Genomic DNA, 14,601 nt, shown 5'->3' with positions numbered 1-14,601 from the left:
AAACTTAAAAATGCACTTTAATATCAATAACGAAATCTTTTTGAAATTTCCTTTTAAAAATCTTTTTTGGCTATTGTAAACTTTTAAATTATTGCCCTCTCGTTGGTCAGCTATTTTAATATACATTAATTCTTTGGTAGTGAAAAATTATTTCTGTCAATTCCCGGATGATAAAAGTTACTTACTCTAGATTTTATTTAAAAAAAAAATCATTTTCACCCATTAAGTGCATAAAAAATTATGATTATTTAAGCAATTAACTTGAATTATTTTATAATACCAAGTTTACAATAACGATCATTCTATAGTTTTATTTTTTACAAAAAAAAAAGAAATTATCATGTCTAAATAAGCTCTTTCTTTTCATTGTAACTATAGTTACACTATAGTGTTTGAAGCTCATAATATTTTTCGTTTTAACCCGTCAGCACTCACGTTATGAGCATTTTGCTCACGCTCGATTTAAAACATCGATAACTCTTTTTTTTCAAATGGAAAGGGTAGATGAAATTTTTTCTACCTTCGAGTAATTTTATCTACTTTCAAATTATGAACTTTTGAAATCCCTCAATATTATATATAATTTATAAAAAAATATTTTTCTCATGCGCTTCAGAAATTGTGAGCATTCTTCTCATCACGGGATTATAGGTGTAACGAAAAAAAATTTATTTTCGGTAACGTTCGGGCCGGTTCGTGTTCCTTCGTACGTGTATAGCTGTTCGGCCGCACTCGGTATACTTCGTAACTTTTAAACTTATCTTCCGTTACAAGTGCAATAACATAGACGCTTAGAATATTTATGTTTATTAGTTATGTGATAATAATAATAAATAATTATTTATTAATAATAATAATAAGTTGATGTAACGCAGATGTATGAATGTAAGTAATTATATACTATTATTAAAGGTTATATTGAAAACACTGTTTATCTGTAGATAACCTAAATTTTTAGAGTTTATTAAAATTATTATTTAGACTAATTAACTCGTTTATATAAAATTCATTAAGTTTCAATATTTTTTAAAATTATTTTTTATAACTTAATTATAGTTAAATTAATCATGGTGAATTATTTATTTATCTATTTGCAGATCATCATGAATTCATTGTATAATTTGCGATCATCAAAAAAGATATCAAATGATATCGGAAAAAAAGAAACAGATGAAATTGACAAAGACATTTTAAATTTACTTCAACTTGATGACGATGAAGAATCTGATACTGAAACGAATGCTGACGATGATGATGAAGTCAGACAACATGATACAGACACTGAGCAATCGCAATCCGAAAGTTTTGAGGATACTGATGGATCTGAAGATGAAAATAATAATAATAGTTCTAAATATGTACTTGGGAAAGACAATTTAACTAGATGGGAACTCAATCCACCTAATCAACGAGTGAGAACGTCTAAAGCAAATATTATTACACATCTTCCAGGCGTAAAAGGTTCGGCTAAAGATTTACACACTATTCTGGATATTTGGAAATTATTTTTTCCATTACCAACCGTGCAAGAAATCGTATCATGTACGAATATTTATTTAGAAAAATTACGGACAGAAAGGTCATACCAGCGAGAAACAGATATTCATGCTACCAACATCAATGAGATTTATGCTATGATCGGGTTATTGTTTTTGATTGGTTTGAAACATGGGTCACACTTAAATTTACGGGAATTGTGGTGCTCTGATGGAACAGCGCCTGACATATTTCGAGCTGTAATGAGTATGAAACGATTTTACTTATTGCTAACCGCGTTACGATTTGATGACATAAACACTCGAAAGGAACGTAAAAAACTGGATAATTTAGCTCCGATAAGAAAATTTAGTGATGATTTTATAGAAAGGTGTCAAAAGCTATACACACCAGGCGAATTTCTGACTATTGATGAAATGTTAGAAAGTTTTTGGGGTCGCTGTAAATTTCGCCAGTATATAGCTAATAAACCTGCAAAGTATGGCATCAAAATTTATGCTTTAGTTGATTCAAGGACATTTTACACATTAAAAATGGAAATTTATGCTGGCAAACAACCAGAAGGTCCTTATAAATTATCAAATAGCGCTTTCGATGTTGTCAAAAGATTGAGTGTACCAGTTCTAAATACAGGTCGCAATATAACAATGGACAATTATTTTACTTCAATACCTCTCGCTCAAGACTTGTTACAAAATCATCGAACCACAATAGTGGGGACAATCCGTAAAAATAAAAAAGAGCTTCCTCAAAAGTTTTTGAATATTAAAAAAAGAGCAGTTGCTAGTAGTGAATTTTTATTTTCTAGTAATTGTACTTTGGTATCATATGTTCCGAGGAAAAATAAAAATGTCCTTGTTTTATCAACTATGCATCACTCACCGGAGATAGATGCTGAATCTGGACCAAAAACAAAGCCAGAAATGATAACTTTTTATAATTCTACAAAAGGAGGAGTTGATACAGTTGATGAACTGAAAGGAAATTATTCAACAGCTCGAGAGACCAATCGTTGGCCAATGGTTATCTTTTATGCTTTTTTAAATATATCTGGTATAAATGCGCAAATAATTTACAATAACAACAAATCAGCTGGTAAAAATGCAAACGCTAACATGACTCGCCGTGAATTTTTAAAAAAGCTTGCGTTCGATTTAATTCAATCGCATCTTCTTGATCGGCTTAAAGAGCCAAGATTGACCATCGAGCTTCGTCAAATAATTTCAAGAATTACAAAATTGAAGTCTGATGCTGTCACTGAAGAAAATACTCAAGAGGATGGGACAAGTAATGGATATTGTTCATTCTGTCCGCGCCGAAAAAATCGTAAAACAAAAAAAAAGTGCAGCCACTGTTCTTCATTGATATGTAATGAACACACTGCATTTTACTGTATGAACTGTGAAAAACAGTTAACTGAATCTACTGACTGAATTTTTCAAAAATTAAGTACTATTATTATTGTTATTATATATTTTTAATATATCAAAAGGATTTTTTTTTGTAATTGACACCATGAGCTGTGATAATGATTAGTCATTAAATTAAGCTTATGAATCGATGTGATAGATTGTTGTAACAATCTAAATAATTGTATTAGATTAATAGTCATTTGATTTTAACTAGTATAAGTCTACTGAAATCTACGGATTTAAAATCTTATAAAAGAAAACAAATTAATACTAACATTTAAAATGTACAAATTTTAACAACCAATAAATTTACTGCAATTAGTAATTTGAGAAATTATTTACTATAATTTTTATTATTTATTTTTCAGGTAATTATATTTATTCGAATAATCAAAATTATTTCTTTCCTAATCAGGTAATTATTTCATTTTCAACATCTTACGTAAATACAAGTGATTTAACAATTATGTAGAGGTTGAAAATCATAGATTTAAAAAAGTACTCAAGCGCGCGAAATGTTAGACGCATGCGCATAGAGCGTGAGCGAAACTCTCATCACGAGAGTAAAGATTACCCGAAGGTTCACGTGAGTGCTGACGGGTTAATTACACTGGATTTTTGTATATTTTCTAATTAATTTTTCATCTCTAAAATTATCAACAGAACAGTAAGCACTTAACTATATTCATGTAAGTAATTTAACTTTGTACATAAAAGGTTACCTGTAAGTTTTAAATTATAAATAATTATAAAAAGTACGTAATTAAAATCTTGTTTAAATAGTTGAAAAAAAGGACATAGTTCTAAATTACAAAAATTATTACGTTCAGCATTTAGAATACAAACATGAGTCATTGTTAAATATTCTGACTTATGTCGTATAATTAATTTTGTAGTCACCTGATAATGTCAAAAAAAAAAAAAAATGGAGAAAATGTCGTAATCGGAGATACATTAAGAAATAATATATGAAAAATTTGACTTACAACATCCTGTTTTTTATTGCGATTCATGAAACTGTATAGTTAAAAAAAAACTCTTCTTAATTAAAAATGCTTTTTAATTAAAAATTTCTATATTGTATTTGATAAGTTCTTCTAGTATTCAAACTTTTATATATTTTATTGACAAGTAGAATAAACACAACGTTTTCCGATAAAAATATGTTCAGTTAATAAATAAGGCAATAAATTATGCTTAATTAATTAGCTACTTACTGATTAAGTTACTATTTACTGATTAAAAAGTTACCCGAGGCACTTTTTAATTACTGAGTAGATAGTAATTATTTCAGTAAACTTTACAATTTTTGAATGAAGCAAATTTTTTCATTTACAGATTTCTGCGTAGAAGGGTAGAAAATGGTTTATTTTTATAGAAAGTAAAAATAAAAATTAAAAGAATAGTTAACATAAAAAGTTCATTTTATATAATATTTTATTGAATATATCTAATAAAAAAAAAAAAAAATATGTTCATTTTTCATCATTATCAGAAAGTGAAATGGTGAATAAAAAAAAATTTTCGACACATTCAACTTGAGATATTCTTTTTCTTTATATTTAATCTATCACTTAAATCAACTTATTTTTTTTTTTTTTTACATCAATCTCCGTAACATCCCTCCGGTATAATAATTACGAAATGCTTATTTTCTATTGTCGTTAACATGCACGGTTTTAATATCATTTCAATTTCACAACAATTTAATTTTTCCGTTATCGAACATTCTTTAATATGATGAGTTGTTACATTTGCTGATGAATAATAATATTTATCTTTTAACACAACTTCTTCATAGAAAATATATATTTTTTTCTCAATGTCACTAGTCTCAAAGTAGCAAACATTTTGAATTATACCTACTGTACCATTTTTTAATAATACTACTGAATCATCTATTTTTTCACAAAGGCGATAAGTTTTAGATGTATATCGTATATTGTCATGAATAAATCTATTAAAAGACTTGCACTCTGCTGTTATATTCAAAATTTCTCGTTCTCTGGTATTTAAAACATATTTTTTACCTTTACCAATTAAGATGCAACCATCAACATTAAAACTATTTTTCAAGCGACCTGACAGATTTTTTTCACAAAACTTTATAAAGTCTTCACTTGTCTTAATTTTATTTTTCAATGGCAATAAAGCTTTTTGGAATAGATATCGTCTTGAAATTTGAATACCGACATTTTTAGGGCTCTTGCGCAATTTTAATAAAAAATGATTCTCATTTTCAAATATGAAGGTGTTGTGGTATTTCAAAGGTCCTAAATTTAAAACGCTCAAAGCCATATGGAGAAGTAAATGAACGTTGTAGGTCATTTTTGCTTTACCAAAATATTCTTGATATAAAACAACGTACTTAACGATCAAAGTCTCAGCTGTTTGGAGATCAACATGATGAATTTTGCTACATAGTAGAATACGAACTGCTTCGACGAGTAATGCCAAATGTTCTAAGTATTTTTGAGGCAAAATTCCTTTAAGACATATTAAAGAATAAAAAAGAAGCCATGACCGCCATTCTGTTGCTTTCCACATTTCTCTTTCAGACAACTGTCGCGGTGAACGCGTTATACAGCTAGGATGTTTAAAACTGCCTAATTTTGTATTGATTGCTTCTAGTTGGTTTGGACTACCAACATAGTACTCTGCACCGAATGAAGTTACCAGTATGTCAGTGTGTTGCTTTATGACGCCTAGTAAGATGGAATGCATGTAATCTGGTGACATTCCATCTACTAAGTTGAAATGTTTCAAGTTCATTAAAGGTGATGGACCCCACACACCTATTACACTCTTGCCATATTCATGTTCACCTGCCTGTATCATATGAGCTTTTATAGATTCATCTGTTCGAGCTCTTGGAACATTCGTAGATATTGTGTATTTTTGATTATTATCAATACGTTCCGTTGGATGTTCGCAAAAGGTGCACCCATAGGTTCCATTATACTGCTTCATATTCAAAATTTTACATCTAGCGACGGAGTCAGTCACAGCACACAATGGAAAAAATTTGCTAGTTATTAATTCATCTCCCAACTTCCATTTGACACCCTCATCGGACAGCTTATTAGCTTGATCGACAAAAGGTTGTAAAAAAAGAAGCATGTCGGGTTCTTTTTTATTGACCCATAATCCGGCCATGATCATATGTTTTGATTGTAACTTAAGAGGCAACTCGTTAATACAAACAAATATTGGCCAAATAGAGAGTTTGCTTGACTTCGACGGTTGACATCCGTCCGTATTAAATGTATACGTAAAATCATATTTATTGAAGGAAGAATTATTATTAATAGATAATTTTTTATACAACTGGCCATCACTCATACTTTGTAAATTATTTCTAGTTCTATTATCTTCAGTGCCATAAAAACGCTTCATTAAGCTGGATTGAACTTCAGAGTTTTCGAGTATAGATTGTAACTGCAAAGAGACGTCAAGTGTTAAAAAGTATGCAACATCGGAAGAATTTCCATTGTTTCTGCAAATTTGGCACACTAACTCTTCTTTATCCAATTTATTTTTAGCACCAAAATAATGAAAGCATTCATCACAATATAGATGGTAAATTGTAATGTCTTCATTTAATTTTAACGTCTGAAATAATTTATATTTTGACGCCGGAACTACATTATTTTGAAACAATGTATTTATCAATGATAAAATCGCAGTGATTGCTTTCCAAGTCAGCGATTCTTCTGCTCCGAGTAAAAGTGTCATCATTAAAGCTTCTCCTCGTGTAATCGTTGTGCAGTCACAAAGAGTTTTATCATTATTTTCATCAGTGTCATTTCTTTTCTCATAGTACTGTAAATAAAAACAATAAATATGAATTAGTCGGAATTTTGTTTATTGACAAAATAAAAAAAAAAAAATTATGTTACCTGATAAGGCTCATTCATATAACCCGTATAATCATCATTAGATGGTGGTGAGTCTTCAGCCTGCAAAAACGAATTTATTGATGAATTAATTGAGTTGCCAATACTGTAAGAATGCCTAGCAGTAAGATGCCATCACCGTACCCAAAAAATAACAGAATGTTAATAGCCTATTAAGAAATCGGTGTAGTAATGATTTGGAAGCGTGAAAACAAAAGTAAAATTTTATTTTTTTTTTAATTTCTAAAAATTTTTTTTAGTGATTACGAATTTATTTATTTATTTATTTTTTTTTTTTTTTATAAAGTAATGCCCTTATGACTAGAACTCTTGAGAAAATTTAGACAACTGAAGAAAACGCAAATATGATCTAAAATGTAAAAAAATTGACTTTTGTAATTACAATGTTTATTATTTTTCGTTGAATAGATTGCCTGGTGAAGCTAAGAATGAACAGTGAAACGTTCCAACTTTTAAGAAACTAATATTCTTATCATTTGGTCCAAGTTCCCAATAACTTAATGAGTATTTATAATCATGGATGAGAATAACATTAACAAATTAAAAAAATTTTTCTCTGCTTTTCATACTACAACATTATTATTAAGACGGTTCTAAGAAAAATTTATCATAATATACTTTCATACTACCAGAAGTAGATTCTGAGAGTATTAAAAGCGCCCTCGCAGTTTCGGAATTACTATGAAATCACAGTGAAATCGTCTTCACCGTAAATCTACTGTGGGTTCACGGTAATTTCATAGTGAATTCACAGTGATTTTGTGCCATTTCGTCACTATGGTTTAGTGGTGGTATCACTGTAGATTCATGATAGTCTCACAGAGATAACACCGTGAGTTCACAATAGTTCCACAGTGAATTCATAGTAATTTCACTGTGATTTCACCGTCGTTTTACCATGATTTAACCGTGACTTCAGAATGATCTGATAGTTGTAACACCGTTAGTTCATGATAGTTTCACTGTGAATTCATAGTAATTTCACTGTGAACTCATTGGGTCCGGGGTAAGAAAATTGTATATGATTAATATATAATTACATCTAATTTAAATATAATTATGTATAATGGTTTTTGTGATTATATATAATCATGTATAATTATATATAACTATATATAATCATGTATAATTATACATAATTATATGTAATGGTTTTTGCGATTTCGAATAATTATATATGATTAATATATAATTATATGTAATAATATGAGATGGTTTTTGCAATTTCGAAAAATTATTTATGATTCTTATATAATTATATGTAACGAAAAAAAAAATAGTCATTTATATAACATATGCAGGACTTGTAGTTCACACGAACATATTTTCTCGCGATGTTCTCTTAGGTCAATTGGTAGCAAGTCAGCCTTCCGAGTATGAGGTTCGCGGTTCGATTCCTGCTCCCGACAGATATTTTTTTTTTCATGGAAATAATTATATACAATTATTTTTACCCCGGTGAATTCACTGTGAATTCACCATAAATTCACTGTGGATTCATTGTGAATTCACCGTAAATTCACTGTGGATTCATTGTGAATTCACCGTAGATTCACTGTGGATTCATTGTAAATTCACAGTGGTACCACTCTAAACTCACAGCATTACCACTGTGAGATGACCATAAAACTACAGTAACCGAATGGCACAAAATTATGGTGATTTCACCGTAATTTCATCATGGTCGCACTATCTTTTTACTATAATCTCACTAAAATTTCACTGTGATTTAACAGTGATTCCGAAACCGCGAGGGCGTGAAAAAAATTCCAAGTGTCATAAAAATCTACTCTTCATTTTATATTTGTAGTCGGCAATCATTTTAATTTCCGAGTTTAATTTTTTTCGCATGCTTATACTTTTTCATGACAATTTTCTTTCGATTAAAAATATTATCACACATGAAACGTCATTCATAATCCTTAAAAATACATGTTAATAGCGTACCTCAAACCAGATTTCTCTATCTAGAGTCTCCTCATCATATTCTTCTTGAATCCACGAAACCGATTCTGTAGATATTTCAATTGAACTGTCCTGACAAGTTGGAGGCAAAATAATATCATCAATAGCTTCCATCTGCGATAAATTACTATTGCTGGACATTTCTGTATTATCCAATTGGTCCACTGCATTCATATTTTCATTATCGTCAGGAAGAAGTGCACCACAATCAAGACGTGTAACCTATAAAGCAATTTATAAGAATACAATTTCATAAGGTGATCGTAATTATACAATTTCAAAATTAAAAAAAAAATCAAAAAATATATAATTTTAACGATTGACAAAAGTTTTGATCCAAGGACAACTTTACTTAAATATAGCTTATAATATGGTGGTTATTAATGACAATCATAATCATTAGCACAACTTTTAAATGACAATTTCAATCGATTGAGTTATTTTAATCATATTCAGTCGCACATGGAATTAACATATTATTTAATAGACATTTAATGTTTTACTTCGTTCTATCATTATTGCAAATAGTTGCTTTACTTTGTGATTATACACCCTCACAACTAACACGTTATCATGAGTAATCAAAAGTATATGGAACTACCGTATTTATTTAATTTAATATAACACGTGTGCAATTGGGTAAAAGAATGACTCACCTCTCAACGTAAGCCTGCTAGCTTAAGTCAAGAGTATCAATCAAAATTGAACAACAAAAACTGAGAAATAATGGAAGAAGTATTTATAACATTTAAATTAATTTTCAATTTAGTTCAACAAAACTTTAACGAAAATCCATCTACGTAAATAAATATACATTTAAAAGATTGCGACATATTTTTTGAGGGATTGGTTTTCTTTAAATTTTTCTTTAAAAGCTATCTTAGTAACAATGGTTTGATAATTTGATGCAAAATTATACGTACGCTTACGTAAATGATTTTCTAAACTATGTACAATTTAATTTAACCTGTGGCCATAATAATGTAAAAAATTTTGGATATTAAGTGATGTAACTAAACCTCTATTAAGACAAGAAATTTCAAATCATTAATAGTTGTTTGAAAACACAAGAAAATATTTGATTTGAATGGTGCATATACATTTTACATTGAGGAAATATTTATAAATTTTTTCTCTTAATTCAGGTGAACTGACAAGTAATTAAAAACTTATGAACCGGTTGTTAGTGTCAAAAAAAAAATAAATTTGTAAGTATAAGAGATATCGTCATTTATTATATTATACACGATACCTCCCATGAAAAAATTTATATTTGTGAGTCTTTAGTAGAAATTTTTGTTAAAAATAATTAACGGGGAAGTACTTACCTACACATTGTCAGATAGTCGCTTTAAATTTCACAAAATTATTATATTGTAAAGATGTTTCTTTCAATAAGTAGCAATAAAAATATTGAAAAAAAAAAGACTACAAGCTCATGAATCTTACCTTGATATTTTGTGTAATTTTTATCAAAGAAGTATAAAAAAATAAATATATTTATATTTTTAAATTCTTATTGTATAAAAGTAAATAAGTGTACTTACAGTACTTACATCACGGCGACATTTTGCTAATTTGTCATAAAATGTAGATTTAGGAATAACAGCGTCACCACCATAAGCAAAATGTGAATTATAAGGACCTCGTTTCATATTTATATTTACTTTAGTCAATTATGACTAAATAATTATCCTAAATATCTATGTTTGAAAGCGATGTTTCAATAACTTATTCAACAAGTCGCAGCGAAAAATTAGTCCATTAAAATAAGAGTTAAATTGAACTTAGAGAATAAAGTCGAAATTAATTAACTCTGCAAAATTAACGTTCATTCGAGCAAAGCATGAACTTACACTATAACAATAATAGAATGTATCTTTTCAATTTTAACAATAATACATGAATTACAGAGCGTAAAAATTGACTTTTTTTTTTATTTAAAGAAATTTATTAATAAACTGTTTACCGTAACAAACACTAAAACAACACAAACGATTACAGAATAGTAATCAGAGTATACTGATATATAGCTATCAGTAGTATACTATATATAGCCAGAAAAATGTTACTAAAAACCGCTAATGAGTGGCGTTTAAGTAGTCCGAAAATAATCTACTAATGAGGATAAAAATACATACAAAATTTCAAATTTTTTTTTTCTACAAAAAATTGTATAGGCCCTATTCAAATTGTCTAAAAATAGTTTAGGCTGTAAGCATATTCATCATTAGTATTGTGGCGGTCATGTGACCGCTGACATTAAAATTATTTAAAAATTAGTAAAAATTTAGTTAAAATTAAAATTATTTTGTTAGACATTTAGGCTACAGTTAAGATTTGAAATTGTAAAATGTAGTAAATTCAATAGAATAATTTAGTTGTAAACTTTCAGTTGTAATAGGATTAAGTTGTAAATATTTGTACATTTTAAGATCCGGAGCCTTTTCTCTCCGGCTTGTGGGTTTTTCCCATGAGTTTTTTCCTCAAACCTTTTCTGTTTATTACTCTTTTTTCTATGTGCAATAAACCCAAGCGATAGAGGACCCGAGGTCAGCATGGCCAGCTGTACTCTCGGGCCCGCTGACGTCACGAAGGCTTATTGCCCCTTTGCACTTTTCTCACACTTTTCTATTTCCCGAAGATTTTCTTCGTGTCCCTTCGCAAATCTTCGGGGCCTTCTACCCCACTACTACCCTTTAAACTTCGACTCTGATACCCAAAGTGCAGTAGTGGACACCATTATTCCGACCTAACTCCCCGTCCTGAGTGCACGTGGCTCCGGGTGATATATTTCTGTCGTGAATCGTTACAATATACATAGTAAATTAACCTCACGTTTACTTATTAACAGAACCTATCACCGTACCCATTAAAAATCCTAAAGTATAAATAATTATAAATAACATTTTCATTTTTTTAAAGAAAAATTCATAAATCTGCAATAAGTAGCTAAACAAGGGGGGAATGGCTCCCCGATAAAGTAGATTTCTGCAGCACCGACAGTGGGTTTTCTGCCTTACCGACGGTGGAGTTTCTGCGATATCGATGGTTGGTTTTTGTGTTCTTTTTTACCGACTGTTGGGGGATTATCATCGATTTGTTGGTCGATTTTTTACCGACTGTTGGAGGGATTATCATCGATTTGTTGATTGATTTCGTTGAGGTCAAAATGCTACCACCCCAACAGCAGAGCTGATACCTTTGCCGTGTATCAGCTTTGGTGTTGATGTGATATGCACTTATTTGATGTGATGATGAATTTTATATATATTCAAATGACTTGTGGTATAAGTATATGCGAGAAAGATCGATACTTACGCCGCTCTGGTGGGATGAAATGGAGTTATTGAAGTTTATTTATCGATTTGAGGTAAGTTTGATGTTAATTGGTGATCTATGTTATCGACTGTAGAGTATTGTTGACAGTCGGTTTGAAACCGAATAGATGTTCTGTTTTATCGACGTGGGGTAAAAGTTTTTTTATGAATTTTAATGTTTTTAGCCTCTCTCTCTCTCTCGATTACATCATGTTTTTTACGTCATCCGACAAGTTTGAACCTGTTTTTTCGCGTTGTCATCGTGAATTTTAACGGTTTTTAACCTTACCTCTCTCGATTACGTCATGTTTTTACGTCATCCGACAAGTTTAAACCTGTTTTTGGCGTCGTCGCTGGGAGGGGATCGTTGGTGGGGAGTTATACTTACTTGCCTCCAAATTTCAGTCCTCTGTCTGCAGTTACTTCAATCAGTCGTTCAGTTTAAAAAAAATTTGTGTCTTTTGTTAAAAATTTTTAAAATTGTGTACTCTACGGAAAATCAAGTAAGTCATTTATTTCATTATTCTATTTTATAACTAATTTCTACTATTATTATTTACTATTTTCTATCTATTTCTTAGCTTAATAATTCAAAAATGGATTTGAGTGCTATCAATAAAATCAACAACTTACCGAACTTTTTACCAACTAAAAAGTTTGAAGAACTGCAACTGAACAAGATTTATCAAATCACGGAAATTAAGAAAGTCAACACAAAATATGGACCGAAAATTTTGGGAATTGTGGAAAACGAGTTTTCAATCTTCTTCCCGAATCGAACCAACCGGATGCTCATTGATGGTGAAGAGCAGATAACTTCACTGATCGATTTGGCCTCAGCAGGAGAACTTCGCTTGAATTATTTCGGAACAGCTTATCACAAGTTTGAATTTCTTATCAAACCTTCATAATCAAGAATAAATTACTTCAATTAAATTTATGTTAAAAATGTACTTATATATGTTCTTAAAAATTATACTTTAAAAATAAAAATATATATATATACATGAAAAAAAAAATTTTTTTCTTTTATTTATAATTTCCATTTTTTATTATTCTTACAAAAAACATAACATTAATTTTTTAATTACTTAAAAATTGAATTTACAATAATCTTGGTCTTTTAATAGTTTTTTTCAATATTGGCAACTTTTGTGAACTTGGTATTTCATAACCCCATGGTAAAGTGTCTGTACTATTTTTGAGAAGTTGACGTTTGTCATCTTCCCAACTTAAAGCTAATTTTGTTTGAACCAGTGTATTAACTTCATGATTTCTACTTTTTATAACATATTCATCTTTTGTTACTCTTATATTATCGAATAGACATTGTTTATAATCATCAAACGTTATAGTTCGCAAAGTCGATTTTTTGACACCTTTGGCTCGCATTTTAACCGTATCATCTTTAATTTCTTCATCAGACTCATATGCTTGAATTTGATCTTCGCCAGATTTATATATTTGAAAAACGTAAAGTTTTGCTCTTAATCCAACAAATTCCGACATAATTTTACCATTATTTTCGTCTTTCATTAATCCTAAGACTTTTTTATTTACTAACGGAATATTGTAAATATTATTTGGTGGATAGTCAGAGGTATCAAACTTTGCAATATCACGTTTGATGATTTCATATATATTAGGTACAGTAAAGTGATAAATTAGACTATCTGTATCTGTATACATTAATTTAGAATCGTCATTTTTAAAATTTTTCTTTACATAATTATAATGAAAGTCGTATATATAAGTTTTTGACATATCTAAAATACAAAAACCAGCATAGATTGGTTTATTAAAATTAACTTCAGCACATTTCATTTCAATAATAATCATATTTTCATCAAAAACTGTAAGACTATGGAAATTTGGTTTACAAATCATATCAGAAGCACCATATCTACCCGACCATCTTGTAACTATTCTAACATCTTTATATTTTCTAACATTTTCCATAGTCTTACCAAAAACTGCATTATTCATTAATTTATAAAAATCTTTTTCAAATTCATTTTTTGCAGCCTTTCTACAATCAGTATTTTTATCTATATACGGTTTTAACCATGGTGACTCTCTAAACTTTAAAATTCGGTGTACTTTTGTTAATTTTAATCCTAATTCTAAACATTGTTTTAAATTTTTATAATGTATTACATAATTTTTTTTATCATATAAAGTAGTTGCTTATTTTGTATGTTTGCTGTCTGGAGGTAAAAAGTGTTCAGGACATAAAGGTAAATCTTTATGTAGATCATATAATTCCTCCGGATATTTTAGATCAACTTCAAGTATATAGCCAAAACCTTCGGTATTATTTAAAAATTTATTAATTTTCTGATTTATATCGAAATTTAATTCAACCCATTCAAATGAGCCTGTTGGTAAAGGCATACTCATAAATGCACCATATAAATTATTAACATCAAAATACATTAAATAGGATTCTGGTTTATTTGGATCAAAATTATCACCCATATATCTATTATT

General features: G+C 29.3%; 2 protein-coding genes across 2 annotated transcripts; one reads left to right on the top strand and one right to left on the bottom strand.

Moving 5' to 3' along the window:
- Window positions 1-1,103: 1,103 nt before the first annotated feature.
- Window positions 1,104-2,930, top strand: LOC123272924. Its single transcript, XM_044739946.1, has one exon. The coding sequence runs from the start codon at window positions 1,104-1,106 to the stop codon at window positions 2,928-2,930; it is 1,827 nt and encodes a 608-aa protein (XP_044595881.1).
- A 1,537-nt stretch (window positions 2,931-4,467) lies between these two features.
- Window positions 4,468-10,496, bottom strand: LOC123272557. The gene is made up of 4 exons (XM_044739428.1): window positions 10,348-10,496; window positions 8,774-9,013; window positions 6,809-6,868; window positions 4,468-6,731 (listed from the first exon to the last, which is right to left on the bottom strand). The coding sequence occupies exons 1-4, from the start codon at window positions 10,444-10,446 to the stop codon at window positions 4,515-4,517; spliced, it is 2,616 nt and encodes an 871-aa protein (XP_044595363.1). The 5' UTR covers window positions 10,447-10,496; the 3' UTR covers window positions 4,468-4,514.
- Between the last annotated feature and the right edge of the window lie 4,105 nt (window positions 10,497-14,601).

Source organism: Cotesia glomerata, linkage group LG10 (assembly GCF_020080835.1).
Source record: "Cotesia glomerata isolate CgM1 linkage group LG10, MPM_Cglom_v2.3, whole genome shotgun sequence".
NCBI classification, from domain to species: Eukaryota; Metazoa; Arthropoda; class Insecta; order Hymenoptera; family Braconidae; genus Cotesia; species Cotesia glomerata.
The sequence above is the reverse complement of the archived record's forward strand: the minus strand, read 5'-3'. Positions and strand labels throughout refer to the sequence as shown.

Bases quoted from the DNA above. Each gene is read 5' to 3' on its own strand.
- LOC123272924 (XM_044739946.1), top strand. From the start codon at position 1,104: ATGAATTCATTGTATAATTTGCGATCATCAAAAAAGATATCAAATGAT.
- LOC123272557 (XM_044739428.1), bottom strand. From the start codon at position 10,446: ATGAAACGAGGTCCTTATAATTCACATTTTGCTTATGGTGGTGACGCT. The intron at 9,014-10,347 runs GTAAGTACTGTA...ATTGCTTTATAG, and splicing joins TAGCAAAATGTCGCCGTGAT to GTTACACGTCTTGATTGTGG. The intron at 6,732-6,808 runs GTAACATAATTT...TTTTATTTACAG, and splicing joins ATATGAATGAGCCTTATCAG to TACTATGAGAAAAGAAATGA.